This window comes from Hylobates moloch, unplaced genomic scaffold (assembly GCF_009828535.3).
Source record: "Hylobates moloch isolate HMO894 unplaced genomic scaffold, HMol_V3 SCAFFOLD_2, whole genome shotgun sequence".
NCBI lineage: Eukaryota > Metazoa > Chordata > Mammalia > Primates > Hylobatidae > Hylobates > Hylobates moloch.
Window position 1 is genome coordinate 63,197,648 of NW_026652277.1, and position 18,869 is coordinate 63,216,516.

At 43.1% G+C, this 18,869-nt stretch overlaps 1 protein-coding gene across 1 annotated transcript in view; it reads left to right on the forward strand.

Annotated features, from left to right (window-relative positions):
• The first annotated feature begins 861 nt into the window (after window positions 1–861).
• Window positions 862–18,869, forward strand: part of DCUN1D4 (defective in cullin neddylation 1 domain containing 4) — a 73,331-nt gene continuing 55,323 nt past the window's right edge. The window contains 2 exon segments of the mRNA XM_032150889.1: window positions 862–1,005; window positions 1,007–1,025. Of these exon segments, the coding sequence (XP_032006780.1) occupies window positions 862–1,005; window positions 1,007–1,025 (163 nt within the window).

Genomic DNA, 18,869 nt, shown 5'->3' on the forward strand with positions numbered 1-18,869 from the left:
GCACGATTCTTTGGGAAACACTTCGCGTGCTTTGTTTCAGACGCCGACCCATCTTTCTTGGTGGGTCTCCAGCTCCACCAATCCCGCCCGCCAGTGGGCGGGGTTTCAGGGTCAAGGTGGACCAATTTCCCAGCTTCGCCCCTACACGCGCTCTCGGACCCCTGGGGGTGACTGACAGCAGCCGGGCCCAACCCGCTGCTCCGGAGCGTGGCCTCCGCCAGGGGCGTTACGGAGACAAGGCCCCAGGACCAATCGTATTGGCCCATGGGGGCGGGGCCTCGTTGTCAGCTCCAGACCGGCGCTATGGGCACTCCTTTTGTCAAATGAGAGACGCAGTGGGGCGGCCCCTCAGCCGCAGTTTAGCCAATGGAGAAGGCGAGATGGGCGGGCTGGGAGTGCCCGGCGGCGGATCCTCAGCTCTGAGCCGAGGTGCAGTGAGCTGGTGGGGGGGACCGCGAGGCGAGCGCGGGAGCCTGGGCGGCGAGCCGGGTGTGAGCTGCCTGAAAATGCACTCGGATGCCGCCACTGTCAGTGAGTAGTGGAGCGCCAGCCAGCGGGCCGGGGCCGGGGCCGGGGCCGGGCGGCTGCCAGCACTAGCCACTCGGCTCCCACAGTCCCCGCCCCACGCCTCGGGTCCCGAAACGCGCCGGGAGCCCCTGCCCGGGAACCACCCCTTCCCTTCCCGGGCCGGGGCGGGCGGTGACGCTGCGGGCGGCGTGGGGCGGGGGCGGGCGTGGGGGGAAGGGACCGGCCTGCGGGGAGGGCGGAGGTGAGGGGGGTGGGGACTGGCTCTCTTTCAGTGTTGGGGGAAGGGAGGGCTGGACGTGCGATGAAGGGTCGAGACCGGAGTGTCTGGGGTGCATGGAGGTGGAGGCAGCGTTGGGCTGTAGCGGGCAGGGCCGGGGATGGGGGGGTGGCACCGGCGGGGAGAGGGAGGGAGCGAGCGAGCGAGCGAGCGAGCGGGGCACAGGGGTGAGGATTTCCAAAGGACTCAGCGGTGCGGGCGGGCTCCGTGAGAAAGGCGGGTGAGTGCGAGGGGGGCGCGGGGGCGGGGACAATGGGAAGAAGGGCTGGTTGGCGGGGGGCGGGGGGGGCGGCGAACAATGGGGTGGGGGAATGGGGGCAGCGGCCGAGCGGGGCAGGAGGGCGGGCGACGGGACGAGGGCTGATGTAACGGGAGAGCGATGTGGTGGGAGGGACTGGGGTGTAATGGTAGTTGGGGAGTCCGGCGGGGCGGGAGGGGCGTTGGAAGGGCGGTGGGTAACGGAGAGTGGTGGGAGGGAAAGATGTTGGGGTAATGGGATGTGGCAGGTGTGGAAGGGTAGGGCGATTGGGAGGAAGAGGAGAAAAAGGTGGGGAGGATTTGGGGTGGCAGAGCGGGGGCAGGGGTAGAGAATATGAAATGGGGGTGATGAGCCAGTCGGGGAGGAAGGGGAGGTGGGGCGGAGTTGGGCAGGAGGACTGTCACGTCCAGATTCGGTCCGGAGCCGGGCTAAGGGGGTGTCACACTGTGCTTAGGGGAGGTGCTTCCTCTCCTCGTCCAGGCAGGGTCCTTTGAGGGGGGGAGTCCAAGCTTCGGGGTGCGGAGAGAGGAGGGGGCGGAGCTGAGGTGGAGGAGACGGGGTAAGTGCCCTAAGGTTGGAACTGGCCGTGGCTTCCCCCGGACGGCGGGAAGCGAGGTCAGCGCTGGCGCGGGCTCAGGCAGCAGGACTAGGAGGCGGGGCAGGGGTGCGGGCTGCCGGCTTTCAGCCGCGGGAGCCAGAGGGGTAGGGCCCTGAAGGCCGGGTCGGGGGCTTGGTGCCGGGGAGGTGTCGGGGTCCCTGGCAGTCCGTGGGTTTGGTAGTCTGTGACGCAGTTGTCTAATTTCTGACTATCAGGTGTGGGGATTGGTGCCATGGAACCCGCTTCCCTAGAGGGATGGCCGGGCCCTAGGCCGCGCGCCACGCCCGGGGGGGCGCGACTTCTCCCAGGCGTGCTGGGAGGGCGCTTGAGGGGTTTCCTTTAGGGTTTGTCTCCACTCAACGGGTGTGATGGGGAAAGGCGGTCCCGCGGAATTCTGGGACTTGTAGTCGCGGCCGCGCCGGGCCGCGGTTGGGTTGGGTGCACGTGGGTAACTGTGGAAACGAGTCCCGGCATGCAGCGCGTCCTTGGAGCCTGCCTGCTCGGCGAACTCGTGCTTTATTCCCCGGCCAGCTCCTGCGCGCTCTCGGGAGGCGGTTGAGTCCCCAGGGACGAAGCGGCTCCCCAGCCCTTCTCCCTTGCGAGAGGGAGAGCCCACGCCAGGCGCAGCCCTCTCACACTTAGGTTCTTGGTCCCCAAGTGAATTTCCCCCTGCGTTTTGTGCCCTTACTTGTGGAATAAATGCTTGGTCTTGAACCATCCTGCGCACAGGTTGTGGGAAAACATTCAAGATGCAACACAGTGTAAAGCAGCCCTTAGAATGGTGTATTTAATTATGGCATCCAGTGTGTATAAGCACTGGGTTCCAACATTGCCTTACATAAATATGAGAACACAGTGGAGGTACATGTAACCCTTGTAAAGATAATATAAACTGTGTGTTGGTATTTCTTGGGGTGTTTGCAAAAATAACTGTCTTGAAATGAGTGATGGAGGTGGCTTAATGGAATTTAGGGTGGCAATGTGAAGGTGAGCAAAGGTAATATGTGACGTCTTCAATTTTCGAAGAAGCTTGGAAAGCAAATGAGAAGGGAAGAAAACTGTAAAAAGTGGAGAACCTTAAGACTTTTTGTTTGCTTGTTTTGTTTTTAGCTGCAGGCTGCAATTCCTTCTCTCCTTAATATTAGAAACCTTCCTCTCCATAGGTAGACTCCCTAAACATCACATCCTTCACCAGTTCCCTTTACTGTTTACAAGGAAGGGACTCCAGAATCTGTAATGTAGAAGGCTAAGATTAATGCAGAGATGATAGATTTTTGTATGTAATATATAAGGTATTATGAAACTACTGGCAACATAGTCATTAGAAGAATATTGTAATTTTTCTGATGATAAAAATATTACCAAGAAGTCCTAAGATTTGTAAACCTTTTGGTGTGGTTACAAATATACTGAACTTGGATACTTGATTGTTTGATGGTTCTTTTCATAATGAGTGAAAAATTGGGCAATGTGTGTGGTGTTCTTGTGGAGATCATCTATATCTATATGTCATATTTGACTTAATCGTGTGGTGAAATATCCAAGAAACTCTTGGTAATATATAAATATGTACAAAAATGTGCATTTAACTCTGGAATTTTTTCTTGCAGAGGGTAAAGTGATGAGGTTGAAAAACATGCAAGAGCTATAATTGTCTTCAAAATGGTGTTTTTAAAGAAAATATGAAGCTAGTCATAGCTTTCCCTTTTTCTTTTGTTCTATTATATCCCAAAGGGCAGGTGCTTTTTATACATATACAGCCCACCTCCCTCCATTCCCCAAAGCCCCAGGCTCCTACACACTTTCTGCTCTGGTTTTTAGATTCCTTTTTGATTTTTGGCGCTTAGGGAGGTCCTTTATTTTCTTGTGAACCTAGCTGTGCATTTAAACAGATGTTTCTTACACGTTATCCAGAATTTTTGACTGTTTTATATTAAGAAGGATTTTTAGGTAATCTTGTCTGTAACACTGCCAGAAAAGAAGGTCTGCCTCCATTTTCTCTATCTTAGTGGCCTTCACTCTGTTCTTCCTCTGTTCTTAACTCTATGTACCCCTACTGGCACTTAAATCATATTTTTTCAAACTTTATCATTATCTTCTTTTCTGTTTTTATGTTAAGTTGCTCCCAGCAGCTCTTCTTGGCTTACTACCTTCTTCCTGGCCACATGTTTACATTATTATCTCAATCATCATCTGCTAATTATAACTAATAATTAATAGCTAATAATCCTGCTAACTTAGCAGCATAAAAATCAGCCTGTGAGAAACTGACCTCATGATGATCTCTGTTGTATCAGTTAGGATGCCTTTGCCAATACAATGCTCAAATTAATGGCTTAAATGATAGGGCTTATTATTGTTCGGTAGCAAGAAACTTAGAAGTAGTTGGTTCTGAAGCTGGTGCAGTGGCTTAATGATGTCATTAAGGATCTAGGTTCTGCATCTTTTTCTTCTTCTATTAGTGTTTTAGCTTTTATTCCTCAGGCTCATTTGCCTCATGTTTGCAGTATGGTTGCTGTAGCACCAGACATCATGCTTGGATTGGAAAGCAGGGAAGGAAGGGGCATATTTCCTTATAACTCCCTGTTAACAGAGAAGTCTTTTGCAGAAACTCACTTTAGAGAGTTCCATTTCAGTGTCATTGGCTTGAACTGATCTCATGCCACTGCTAGCTGTGAGGGAGGCTGAGACAGTGAATGTCTGGCATTTACCAGCATCTCTTGTAAGATATGGCCTTTCATAGGGTGGAAGAAGGGTGAGAAGAATGTGCTGGGTTGGCAGCTTGCAGGTTATATCCCTGAACCAGCTACTTTGGCCAGCTGTCTCTGGCTTGGTCTCAACCTTTATGTTGATTTATTTTCTGCCTTATTCTAAAAGAATTAGGGGTGACTTGCTAAATATAGATAAAATCCTGTCAAGGGAAGGAAAATTTATGTATAGACTTGTAAGGTACACAGAAACACTTGCCATATGTTAGAAATATTTGGCACTGAGCTTCTTAATAGTCAAAACAAAGAAGAGAACAAAACTAATAAATTTTATTCATTTGGTAAATGAAACTGCAGTAATTTTAATAACCCACCCTGAAATCCTGGACATTTCTTATCCTCTTCTTCCCTGGTCAGTGGCAAGGAGAGATTGCATCTCTTCCTATGCCCAGCCTCTCTTTTCCATACCTATTGTCATGGCCTTATGTCTGAGACAGCCTTTCTTACAGTGTTATAATAACCAGCAATACATTTTTTCTTTCTTTTTTGTTTTTGTTTTTAGAGGTTGAGTCTTGTTATGTTGCCTAGGCTGGACTCGAACTCTGGGCTTCAGGGGTCCTTCCACCTCAGTCTCTGAGTAACTGAGGCTATAGGTGCACACCACTGCACCTGGCTCCAGCTGCCCTCAGTGCTACTGTTTTAGAATTTTTCTTTACTGTGCTTCCTCTCTAGCAGACTCTCCTTCCATGGAATCTCTGAAGCAGTGCTTCCTTCTGTTACTCAGTTTTATGTTACATAACAATAGCTGCTTGTTTACTTTTATTTCCCCTCCTCTATTAGATTATTATCTTTTTGAGATCTGGGACCATGTCTTACCTAGTATCCACTGTAGCATCTAGCATGATGCCTTGCATAGCTACCCAAATATGTATTGAATTGAACTTAAATGGTCAACTATTGAATAACTTGTGCATTAACTAGAAAAATTAATTCTTCCTGTTGCTGTTGTCTTTCAGTATCTTTAGATTTTTCTTCAAGGAACACAAGCTTTCACCTATTCATTCTTTGCATTTTTTAGACAAAGTCAGTTGTATGCAAACTAATTTAATATTTCTTTTTCAAACATGCAGATATCAGTTTTAGAGAATGTGGCATGGAGAAATTCTCAAGGAGAGAGTAAAATGCTGGTGATGTGCTGAGGGAACAGAAGGAGTGTTTGTGAATGTGCACACGTCCATTTCTGGTCTCTCGTGTCAGCGTTCTACCTGCAGAAGGTTAAGGCAGCATTAACAGGTCTGATGTTAAGGGGCCTAGAGTGTTTGTCCTTTTCCCTTCTTTTTGTTTTATATCTATATTCTGGTCCTAAGGATTTATTTCTTAAGTTAACAATGTAGTGAGATTGCTGAAAGTCTTTCGTCAAATATACAGAGCAAAATTTTCTTTGATGAATCTGACATAAATGCTGGTAAATTTTTATAGTTGGTCAACTTGAATTGATGTTAATTCTTCTCATAGCTTGCTTTTTTTCTTTTGAAATTTACATTAGGAAAAGTACCTCTTGAGAAGTATTCTAAGCAGAACATGTATTTTAAAATGTGTTTTAAAAAGAAAAACATTGAAATGCATTTTAAATAGAATTAGGTATTTTAACAATCATTGTATGACAGTTTTAGATGTAGCAAAGTATCTGCTACTTCAGGTTTGAATTGCTTTTAATCAGAAAATGCTGTTAATGAGTTATGTTTAATCTAGGAAGATAGGCTTGTCATTTCTAACTAATGTACTGAATAAAACACTAGATATAAAAAAGACCCCTGCCCTCCTCAAATAGCATTACCTGTGGTATGATTTATTTTAGTTCTGCCTTCGAGGATTTTTTTTTTCCTTGTGAAATTTTTTGCTGGCCTGTATCAGTAGATTTGCAGAGACGGGGAGTAATCCATTTGTGCTTTTCCCCCTGCCCCACCACCACAATTGTTGGCTTTTAACATATGTCATCTTAGGCCTCCTCCGTATTAGTTTATGATTAGTGTCTGTAATGGACACTGTCAGTCTTATGAGGCCCTGACTCTTGGTCTGATTGGAGAATTCTTACCCTAGCAGGCAGATCTTCTCAGACACACTCACCTGAGACTGTGAACCTGAGGCTGGAGGCAGGGAAAGAAGAGTAGCCCATGTGGCCATTTTCTGGGGGGATGCACAGTGGTGGCTGCTGTGCTTCTAGAGGCAAGGTCTAGTTGTTGCTGCAATGATGATGCAGTCTGCTGTGTGCCCTTAGGCATTGTTATGGCCAGGGGGAGATTCTGTGAACCAGTAGCCACCCCCCTCTTTTTTTAAATCACTTTTCTGTTTAAATTAACTAGAATTAGTTTTTGATGCTCTCAACTAAGAATTCTGATACTTCGGCATCCAGACTTGTCACTGTCGCAGGTCAGATACGTGGTAGAAGCCCTTGTGAAGAGCAGTGATGTATCTTTTTCATCCTGGCTGCTTGTACATTCTGGTCAGAGGTGACCCAGGGGACTGGAGGAGGACACAGTCGATATCAGCTGTGGGTCTTGGGAGCTGTGTTTGCTGGTGGTCAGGCAGGACTCCGAACCACACACTAGCCCAGCCCACTGGGTCTCATCATGTGCCACTCTTTACTGCTGCTTTTTCCTAATTCTTTGTCCTCCAAAAGTTGGGATGCCTGGGAGCTAATACATAACTCCTTGTGCTTTTTTTTTTTTTTTGGCTCTGATGTGGGAATATTAGCTACAGAAATATGTGTGTGTGTGCGTGTGTATGTGTTTTAGTGGAATATTTATTTTGTTTAGCCAAAAATTACATCTGATGTACCAAATAACTTTTTAGTCGACATTATTTAGGTATAATTTTATGTATTATAAAATTATAGTCATTTTAAGTGTTGTTTGGTGAATTTACTAAAGATATAGAACATTTCATTACCCCAAAAGTTCCCTTGTGTCCCCTTGTAGTCAGTGCTTCTCCGAACCCTGCCCCACTACCACAATTGTTGGCTTTTAACATATGTTACCTTAGGCCTCCTCCATATTAGTTGATGATTTGTCACTTTGCTGTTCCTGAGGATATTACAGTATAATAAAGGCATGATAAATCTCTCATTTTTACTGAACTATGAAATCCAAAGAAAAACTATCAGTGCTGTATAAATTATCAATCTGATAAATAATACTTTGCCACACGGAAGTGTCTTGAGTTAGATGACCTGTTCTGGTGAGCGGCTTTCCAGTGGATGGCTTTTCTGGCTTCTCTGTGGCCTGTAGACATGCAGGGCTCGGGTTTTCTCCCTGCATGTGATGATGTCTTTTAATTGTTATCTGGGTCAGGTTGGGAGGCAGGAAAGCCAAAATGGCTGGATTCAAATCCTTGCTCTGTCATCTCCTAGCCAAGGGACTTGAGTAGAGTTACCCAGCTGCTCTGTGTGCGCTTCAGAGCCCTCGTGCCTAAAAATTGCCTATTGAAGGCTGTTCAGTCGCCAAGTGTTTATTGGGTATCTACTATGTACCAGGCCCTGCTCTTCATATTTCATGAAGTTTTCCTTTTAGCGTAGGGGAGGGGGCAGATAATAACAAGTAAATTGTGTAATATGTCAGATAGTGATAGGTTCTGTAGAGAAAAACAGAGCAGGGAAGGGGTGCATGCAGGCACCCCTGTGTGCAGGCGTCAGGTGGGGTGGAGGGTGTTGTAATTTTAAGTAGCGGAGCCAGGAAAGGCTTCACTAAGGAGATTTTAAGCTAAGCCCTGATGGAGGTGAGGGGTCATTCCAGGCAGAGAGAACACAAATGCAGAAGCTCAGAGTGGGGAGCAGGCCTATATTTGAGGAACAGCAGAGGCTGGGGTGCTTAGAGTAGAGTTGTGAGGGCGGGCAGAGGGAAGAAAGTAGGAGGCAAAATAATAAGTGGTCCGAAGGATTAAATGAGATGAAACACATAACATGTTTTTGATGCTTACAATTACTGTGTGATGACAGTCTCCTAGATAGGCTTTAAAAAATAACTCTTGAGAAGAAAAGGTTATAAGAAAGAACAGAACCAAATGAGGCATTCCCTCACTCATCCATTCAGCAAACATTCAAAGGGATTTTTGCTGCCAGGTGCTGCTGTCACAGGCAGGACTGCGTGGGGGAGACCGAGGCTTCAGGAGCTTCCTTCAGTGAGTTCAGTGTGGAGACAGAAGGAATGGATGCATGGGATGATGATGCCTGCTAGGTTAGATGGATGCCCAGCGGGGCTTTGAGAACATGTGGGGAATGGTTAGCAGTTGTCATGTGAGTTTTAGCCTTTGAAGTTGGATTATGTGAAGAACAGGATCTGTGTGCATGTGCAGGTGGCGCGTGGGGTCAGGTGGGAGCTTTCCAAACCCAGCGACAACATGGCATGGTGGGGACAGAGAACTGTGGCAGGAGAGTGGGTGTTTGGTAGGCTAGAGTGGAGGGGAAGGTGAGGTGCAGGGCTAGGCAGGAGCTGGTGGCAGGGGTGGGGTGGGGGGCGGTGGGAAGAACTCAGAGGAGGCACCAGGGAGAGTGTATGAGTGGAAGGGAACTGAGAGAAGGAAAGAAGAGAAGTCTGAGCTGGGACACAGGGAGAGAGGAGGAGCAAAGGGGAATGGGGAGGGACTAACACGAAGTCAGTGATGATCTTGGATTTGCTTCAACTGCTTTGCCTGTATTAGCTGTTTTAATCCTCACAGCAACCCTCAATAAGTTAGGGACTATTATTATCTCCATTTTACAGATGAGGAAGCTGAGGTGTAGAAAGGTTAACTCACCTTCTCAAGGTCACACAGCTTATAAGTGGTGAATTGAGATTCTAACTCAAGCATTCTGACTCCATGATCTTGGTAACCCTCTATTGCCACTGAAATCATTCTTAACATTTTGTTTGTGCTTTTCATTGAACCCTGATTGGAACACTGCATGTATATTGGAATTCTTTTTTTTTTTTTCTTTTGTCACTGGCCTATGAATGATGATGACAGAGCCAGTTGATGTGATTATCTCTTGGTTCTTTTCTTCTTGGAATGAGTCCCAGCAGGATCAGGATCTGGGATTTCTGAGTCTTTTCTTTCCCATTCTTCTTCATCCCCTCTCATTTTTGCCGATTTGCTTACAATGAGAGTAGGCATTTAAAAACTGATTTTAAGTGGGAAACTGAAGAATTGTGGCAAAGTATTTGCATACTCTTAACTAATGAAATAGTCATTTTTAGTCTTCTTAGATTCTATTTAAATAGACTTGTTATTTTTAAATATAGGAGATCTCAACGACATTGCAGCAAAACTAGAAAACAACTACTAACTTCATTTTTACATAACATTTTTGAAATTATTTTTCTTTTTTTTTCCTGTAGGTAAGGGTAAGTTTAATGTCTTGTCCTACATATGCAATTCCCAAAATTAAACCACAGATCACTTCTTAATTATTAATTAAACAGGAAAGGGGATAGTTGTACATTTAAGTCCAATAGCTAGTGAATTAGTAGTTTTAAACACCATCACTTTGTGATCTCTTCTGCCCTGTCTTTTTGTAGTTCTAGGTTCAGTCTGTCTCAGTGTCTTCTACGTTCTAATAATAATAGGGATGAAAACAATTAACGTTGATTGGCACATAATATGGACCAGCACTGTGCTAAGTGCTTGACATGCACCATCGCATTTAATAATCCCCACAGTAGCCTCGCAAAGAGGGTTCTGTTATTTCGGCTTTATGGCTGAGGACACGGGCACAGTGAAGCTTGGAAGCATGTGCAGGGTCACTCAGTTAGGACTCAGTTGGAGCTCTGACTCCAACCCAGGGCTTTATGTTATCAGAGCTGATTGACATTCTTTAACCAAAATCTGGGCTCATTTAACATTAGTGAGATGAAAGGATTTTTACACTGAACCACCCAGTGATTCTGTGTTCTTCAGTGGGTAGCACAGATTATTTGTGCTCGCCTTCAGTGGGTAGGTGGGGTGAGGAGAATGAAGCTAGGGCCCTTTGTACCATGTCACATTGGGAGTGCAGCCAGACCGGGTGTCCTGAAGTGACTGAGTCCCTTGGGATAGCACCAGCAGGCACAGGCAGTGTGGTGGGCGATGGATGGATGCTGCCTCCCTTGGATGGGTGGTTTCTTCTCCCAGCCCCTTTTTTGAGTCCTGCAAGAGGAAGAAAAAGCCAGCAGCAATATGCTTGGATAGCTTTAACTTTAGATCTGTGTTCAGTGAAAATGCTGAATCACTTTGAATGACCTGTTCCCTTATCAATTTTCTCCCTTGGCTTTTGGCTTTTGTGCCTTGTAAATAGCAAATATTTATTGATGAGAAGAATGAAGTTAGTTAACACCTTCCTCACCTGCTACTTTCAATTCTTTTGGTTTTTACCCTGCTTTTCAGCTCTGCAATCTTTTTCCTGGACCTTGGCCTTTTCATTGTGTGCTGATAGGGTATGGTGAATGAGTTAGATTCCTGTCTAGCGGTGCTGAGGTTGTTCCAGGAGTGGATTGGCTACTAGCAGGCCAGGGATTGAGTTGAGAGTCGAGGATAGAATCTACTTCTCTGGTTGCATGTTAGAATCACCTGGGCTGCTTGAGAAACACATGGCGCCCCACACCCATTTTTATTTAATTGATCTGGATTGGGGCCCTGGTATTTGCTGTTTTTCAGTCTTCTTAGGTGATTCCACTGAGTAGCCAGTGGTTTCATTTAAATATTAATAGCTTAATTAGGAAGCTGGGTTTATTTTGGGCTGTGGAGATGGGGCTCAAAAGATACAGCAGCTCCCCCATAGGCACTGCACTGAGCAGATCATGCAGACCCTTCCTGCTCGCCTATGACATAATAGTCAACTCGTGGTAGTGCTTCCCCTGTGCCACGCACTGTTTGAAGCACAGTGCAGCATTAACTCATTTAATGCTCACGATATCCTTATGAGACAGGCACTGTGATTATCCATTTTGTAGAAAAAGAAATTCCCACTTGTAGCCATGAAGGACATGTAGCCCATAAACCTAGGTTTTGGTTTTTCCTAGATTTACAGTATAGAAAACATTTCAGATCTTTGTGTTTTAATAATTTAGCCACAAATGTGAATATATTTGTTTTTACAAATGAAACTGAGACCTGTGCCATGTCATATAGCTAGTGACTATCAGTTAGTATACAGAGTTGTAAATTGGTATTGTAAATCATTTAAAACACTACTTTTTTATGGTTTTGACATAGATTTTACTTTATGGTACATTTTATATTTCAGGTTATTTGAGATGTACCTCATTTTTAAGGGGATCTTTTTTACTTAAAATTGCATTTTGTACTTTTTATCTTTGAGTGCATATTAGATCTTCACTGACCTGTGATCTGACCTGCCTCTTCACATTCTGGCTACTGTAACCCTCTAAGATACTAAGCAAAACTAATAGCAGCATTTTAAGCATGCTCAAGTCCTGCCATTGTAAAACCCAGACTTAGCACTCCTTCAAACCCACATGCATTTCTAGTCTCCCCTTTATAGCCAACTTACTGAACAAGTTGTCTTTGCTTGACATAGTCTGTATTTCTTCATCACTCATACGATCCTCAGCCCACTTTGTTCTGGTCTCAGTTCTGTCATTGCAGTCTTTGAGGTCATGGAGTAACCTCCATGTTGCTAAATTTAGTAACTATTTTTAAAGCATTTATTCTCCTATTTATTGGTACCTGCCTTGTGCTAGGTTTGTGCTGTTGTAGGTACAGGTCGAATGTCCTTTATCTGAAAATCTGAAACCCAAAATGCTCCAAAATCTGAAACTTTTTGAGTGCTGACATGACACTTAGAGGAAATGTTCTTTGTAGCATTTCAGATTTTTGGATTAGGAATGCTCAACTGGTGAGTATAATACAAACAACAAAACCTGAAGAAATCTGAAATCTGAAATGCTCTGGTCCCAAGCATTTCTGATAAGGGATACTCCAAAAGATATTGGGATAGAGTAGTGAATAAAGCAAAAGGAAGTCCCTATCCTCATGGAACTTGGGCTCTAGGAAGAGTGACAAAGACATAAGTAAATATTTAATATAATGTCAGGATCGTGAAAGACCTCCTGTTGTATGACTCCACTGATATAAAGTGTCTAGAATAGGCAAATCTATAGAGACAGAAAGTAGATTAGTGGTTGCCTAGGGCTGAAGAGGGGTGAAGGGAGAAACGGGGAATGATTGCTAATAAAAAATATTTTATTATTGGATTGTGGTGATGTTTGCACAACTCTGAATATACTGAAACCATTGAATTTTACACTATAATGAGTGAATTGCATGCTATGTGAATTATATTTCAACAAAGCTGTTAATATCAGAAAGTGGTAAGCGCTATGAAAAAAATCTAAATCCACTGGGAGATGGAGGTACTGTTTTGCATAAAGAAGTTAGATGAGACATCTCTGATGAGGTGACATTTAAATAGATATTTCAGGAAAGATAGCTGTTGGGCCTGTAAACGTCAAGGGTCATGGAGGCTGAGGGGCACAGTAAATGCAAAGGCCTTGAGGTAAGAATTCACTTGAATATTCACGAATTGTGTGGCTAGAATGGAGTAGGCAAGGATAATGGAATGGGATGACTTAGGTCAGATCCTGTAGAGCCTTGTGAGGACTAGAATTTTTTTTCTTTTATGCTGCAGTAGCAAATACAACATCTCAGTGATTCAAGTAAAAGGTTGTTATGCATCCTTTGTGGGTTGGAATGGGTCTCTGCTCCACATCGTTGACATTCTCATCCCTAGTCTATCTGAAACCCATGGGAAAGAGGGCATGTGTTTCTAGAAGGAAGGAAACAAGGCAAATCTAAACAGTGGCTCCCAACCACAGTGCAGCCTTGGCTTTAACAATTTTTGTTTTCTTTTCCAATATCACGTAGTAAAATTGACTTTTCAGGAGGCTGAGCCATGTGACCCATGGCTTGAAACACCCTTAAGCATTCCCTGGTGAATCCCAGTTAGAGAGGCAGATCCCTGTACCTCAATCGTGTTCTTGTTCTGTTCCAGAGACATTTAGATGAGTGCCAAGGTTAGATGGTAACCTTTAATTTTGTCCAATTTTGTTTTGCTTTTTTGGCAGTAACATGGTCACTATTTTACCCTTTCCTTCTGCCGCCTTTATAGGTTTATTTCATCATTTTCATCGTCATCGAAAAGCATTTATTAAGAGCATAATATTGTTTAAAACTTTTATACCTGAGAGAATTGTTCAGCTGTAGTTTAATAATAAAAAACTTTGATGATGCTTTAGTGACCAGAAGAGTGAATTGTGCTTAAAAATAGAAAGTTAACACTGGTGTTAAATCTTTTCTGTACCATTATTTCCCTGGAGGAAAAATGGTGAATTGTTTCAGATTCAGCCAGTTTTAAAATTTTCTTCTTTAATATTAAATTACTTTAAGTGTGTGCTTGCTTATTGACAGCTTTGGTTAGGAAATGCTGCTGCTTTTTTCCTATTACAGAGTATAAAGATAGATTGATATTTTTGCTTTTATTGGAAATAATTGAGAATGGAAGAAGTAGCCTTGGATTGGGAGTTAGAAGATAGAGTTTTGCCCAGCTTGGCCATAGCTAGCTCTCTGACTCCGCTCAAGCTAATGAAATGAGAATTGGACAAAAGAACGTGAACCATTGAGTGCCTCACTCGCTCTCATCTCTCATGTGCAATCCTGTTTTTCCTTACACTGCAATCACATTTTATATAGAGGTTGGTTCTAAAGTCCCTATGTAAGGTGAAGATCATTGGTGTTAAAAATACCATTGGAAACACTTGCAGAAGATTCCCCTTTGGAAGCTGTCTCAGAAGAATCCAGCACAGCCCATTCCTTCCTCCAGCATTGGAATAGATCTCTGGCTGTTTATTTGAGCACCAGTTGAAGCATCTGGCCTCGGCTTCAACTTCAGTTTAGGGACCATGTTTTATGAAAATACATCACTTTAAATACTTGACTCATACCATATTGTGAGACGCACAAAATCTGATTGGTATGTGGAAACTGAGACCAATGGAGTGACTATTCATGTGTCATGTCTCGTGCTCATTAAGTAGAAGGGGGGGTGGGCAGTTAGTGAGACAACTGAAATTTCTTTTCATCTTGCCTCTTTTTATTTTTTTGACCAAATGAGAAGAGTTGAATTTGTGTGAGCTAAATGTCTATTTTCTGCAACTCCAGTGTACTCAGAATCTCTCCTCTCCACTTTTACAGCCAGTGTCTAACTTATGGCCCTAATGCTTTCCCACCTCAGTCACTTCTAGTCATCTCCATAAATGGCCACTCTAAATTCAGATCACCCATCATCTTTGCTGCACACTTGTCCTAGAGTGATCTTTTTAAATAACTCTCCTGATCAGAACACCTCCATGGCACCAAGACTCTCACAGCTGTGCTTCTCAGACTTCCCGCCAATGTTTTCCTGTACAGAGTTTGGTGAAATAAGTTGTTTCACGGTCCTGGGAGCACAGCTTGATGTGAGGATTATGTTTGTTTTCATGTAAGACTGTCATATTATTGCTGATTAGAATTGATGCTGCTGGAATGTGCCATTCCTGTCATTACGTTTGCATGGTCTCTGGTGCCCCTGTTTGAAGTACAGATCCTTAGGAGATTAAATCTAAACACTCAAGCAGGATTCACAAGTTCTTCATTTTCTGATCTTTGCTTTCCTGTTCAGTCTCCTCTTACCATGACACTTCTCACATTTGAAGATCACTTGAAGTGCCCTGAATGTATTGAATTTAAGCCTTTGGTGCCTTTGTATCTGCATTTATTCATTTGTTGAATATTTATTGAGCACCTAATATGTGTCAGGTACTGTTCTAGGTATTAATATTACGGGATACAGCAATGGGCAAGTTTTAAGTCTTGGCCCTTGTGGAGCTTACATTCTAATGGGAGAGTATGATGACAAATATATAATGTTGGATGGTATTAATGCTGTAAAGAAAAGCAGTGCATGGTAAGATGATAGAGTGAAGACGGGGCTCTGTTGGTCTGGCAAGGTTATGTAAGGAGGTGATTTTTCAGAATTTTATCCTCAATTGACAAATAATTGTATATATTTATGGAGTACAATGTGATGTTTTGATACATGCATAATTGTGGAGTGATCAAATCAGGCTAATTAACATATCCATCAAAGGTGATATTAAAATGGAAACCTGATGAAGTATGAGAGCAACCATGTTATTATTAGAGGGAAGAAGGCTCAAGGTAAGGAGAACAGCACACGCAAAGGCCCTGAGGTGGGAGTGTTCTTGGAGTGTTAATGGAACAGTAGGAAGCTCAGTGTGGCTGAGTAGAATGAACAAGGGGAAGACGGGTAGAAGATGAGATTGGAGAGATTAGTAGATGCAGAGTGTACAAGGCCCTGAGCCCATAATAAGTTTTCTTTTGCTTTGAACAGCTTCCCCTTCCATCTGTAACTGTTGGGTGAGGTGGAATTAATTTTAATTTGTTCTGCATGCTAATCAGTTGCCCCTCTGTTCACTGAATTATTATGTCTTCTCCATTGAGTTTGAAATGCCATTTGATTATATGTTATGTATTTGTATTTATACATATATGTTTATCGGCTCTCTGTCACTGATTTTTCTTCTTGCACACATAGCATAACATTTTAATTACTGTACCTTTATACCAGCTCTTGGCAAACAATGGCCCATGGGCCAAATCCAGCCCTACCACCTGGGTTTTATAAATAAAGCTTTATTGGAAAGCAGCCATACTTATGTATTGTTTATGGCTGCTTTTGAGCTACTATGGCAGTATAGTTGCAACAGAGACTGTATGGGCCAGAAATCCAGAAATATTTACAATCTGGCCCTTCACACAGAGTTTACCAGGCTCTGCTTTATACTATGTATTGATACCTGATAGGGCAAGTTCATCCTCATTCTTTTTCAACAATTTCTTGGCAGGCCTAACATGTTTATTTCTCCAGATGAACTTTAGAATCAATCTGCCAGGCTTGCCTGACTTCCTTCTTTTCCCCACCGCTTTTTAGGTGGAGAACTGGGGAGCCAGCAGAATAGGAATTTTGATTGCGTCAATTTGTGGTTTAGTGAAGGGAGAAGTGATTGCTTTACAACGTTGGGTCTTTCTATTCCAGAAATATCTCTCTACGTGTATATCTTTCAGTAAACTTTAATTGTTCATTCTGAACAATAAAATCGTACATATTGGAGTTTATTCCTGTATGTATTCTTGCTTTTTGTTGCCATTATAATTGCGTTCTTGTCCCAGTTATATTTTGCAAGTGACTATTTATGGTATAAAGGGAAGTTTTTCCTTTTTATGTATTTAAATTCTGTTTCTAACCCTCTTATGAGAGTAAACTATTAGGACTGTTAATTTTTGTTTCTTTTGATTGACAGTCATTGTCTGAACTTACCAATAATTGTTTTATTAATGTTTATGTCTCTGCCTATATTGTGGAGTTCTCTTACCTATAGTAGTTTGGGGCAATGGACTTTGACACCCTCAGTGGCATTCGTTTTTTTTTTTTTCTTTTGTGTAGGTCACAGCAAATGGTAGTTAAAACAAGCAAAAAAAAAAAAAAAAAAAAAAAACCAGACAAGTTTATGCTCAATCAGCAGTTGCTGGTAGTTTTAAGAAAATCCAGAAGATAATGTAGGCAAGCTATTTATCAAGCAGGCTGTGCCTTTGTAGAGCTGATTGCTGGTTTTAATACATATAGAGTTGCCATGTCACACAGGAGAGTCAGACTCAGCACTGCTTTACTTTGGAGAGCCGTTTGATCATGGAATGCAGTCAAAACCTAGCATTTATCCTTTGGAATTGAAATATGAGCAGAAGGAGATTTTTATCAATCAGTTAGTGCTTTCCAGAATACGTTCTCAGTAAAGCATTTGATCTTTACCCTTAACATCTATGCCTTAAGGAGGTGAAATCTACTGTAGATTTCAAGGGCTATTACTTGCCACGAGCATTGAACAGATGAACTGTAAATCCAGTGTGTGTTAACCTTTGTGAATCTATCTTTTAATGACATTTTTGTCTTTTTTTCTCCTGAATTTGTCTTAACTTCTCCTTATGTTGATGAGACGAAAGAAAAATTATCCATGTTACTGATTTCACTTCTTCCTTTTGCTTTTTTCTTTTTTTGGTTGAAGTGATGATGATGTGGTAGCAATAGAGATTGGATATAGAAATGGATAATTGCTGACATATATTGTGTATTTGTGAAATGAACCTGTTTACTCTTGTTGCCTTTAGTAAAGTAAAACTTCATACGTGGAACCTGATTTTAAACATAATATCTGCATTTTTGTTCCTGTGTGTTGTGAGTAGCAGTGCCATTCTTCCATTACTATAAAGAAATACCTGAGACTGGGTAATTTATAAAAGAAAAGAGGTTTAATTGACTCCGGGTTCTGCAGGCTTTACAGGAAGTATGGTGCTGGCATCTGCTTCGCTTCTAGAGAGGCTTACAATCGTGGAGGAAGCAGGAGAGAGAGAGAGAAAGGGTGAGAGGAGGTGCCACATACTTTTAAATGACTGAACCCCATAAGAACTCACTCACTGTCTCAAAGACAGCACTAAGCCATGAGGGATCCGCCCCCATGATCCAAGCACCTCTCACCAGGCCCCACCTCCGGCATTGAGAATTACAATTCAACGTAAGACTTAGGTGGGGACATATCCAAACTATTTCACCATCATAGGCTAAAAGATGTACCAGGCCACCTGCCTCAATTACAGAGGAAGCTCTGACCTTGGGATCATTGATGTAAGGCGAGAATTGGACCTAGGAAAAGTTAGAGACTATTTTAGACAGCTGCGTGGTATGGAGAATGGTATAAGTAAATATAGTCGGAATTGATGTCTTTTATTGAGCACTTACTATGTTCCAGGTATTGTAATGGGTACCTGACATACCTAGGCATTGTAATAGGTGTCTGATAAATATTTTCAACCATACAACAACATTATGAAGGAGAATTTTTTATCCTCACTTCACAGATGAGAAAATTGGAAGTTAGGTTAAATAAACTGGTAGACCTGAGATTTGAACCAGCTGTTAGACTCCAGAGTCAGGTTGTGAAGCAAAGTGGATTTTTGACAGGAATAGAATGGTTGTGTGTGTGTGTGCAAGTGTGTGCACACGTTTGAATTCTGTTGGGTATAGGAAGGGCAGTGGGCAGAATGTGGGGTTGGAAGGAAGGGTTTTGTGGAGTGAGGTGGTGAAAGATGTTTGGAGTATGAGTTGGGCCCAGCTCACGAAAGTCCTGGAATTCCAGATTGAGGATAACTTGTGTTTCTTATCTTTTCTACTTCTTCCATATTTATATAAAGGAGGGAGAAAGATATAACAGTTTTGGTTTATGTAGATTCTCTTATGGGAATTTTGGGAGTTTAATTAACAGCAGGGTGGTGAAATGACAAAGGCATAGCCTGGAGAGTTAGAAGAGACCTCATTACTGGAATGGCTTTTGGCAAGCCCTTTTTTCTCTCCCCTCCCTT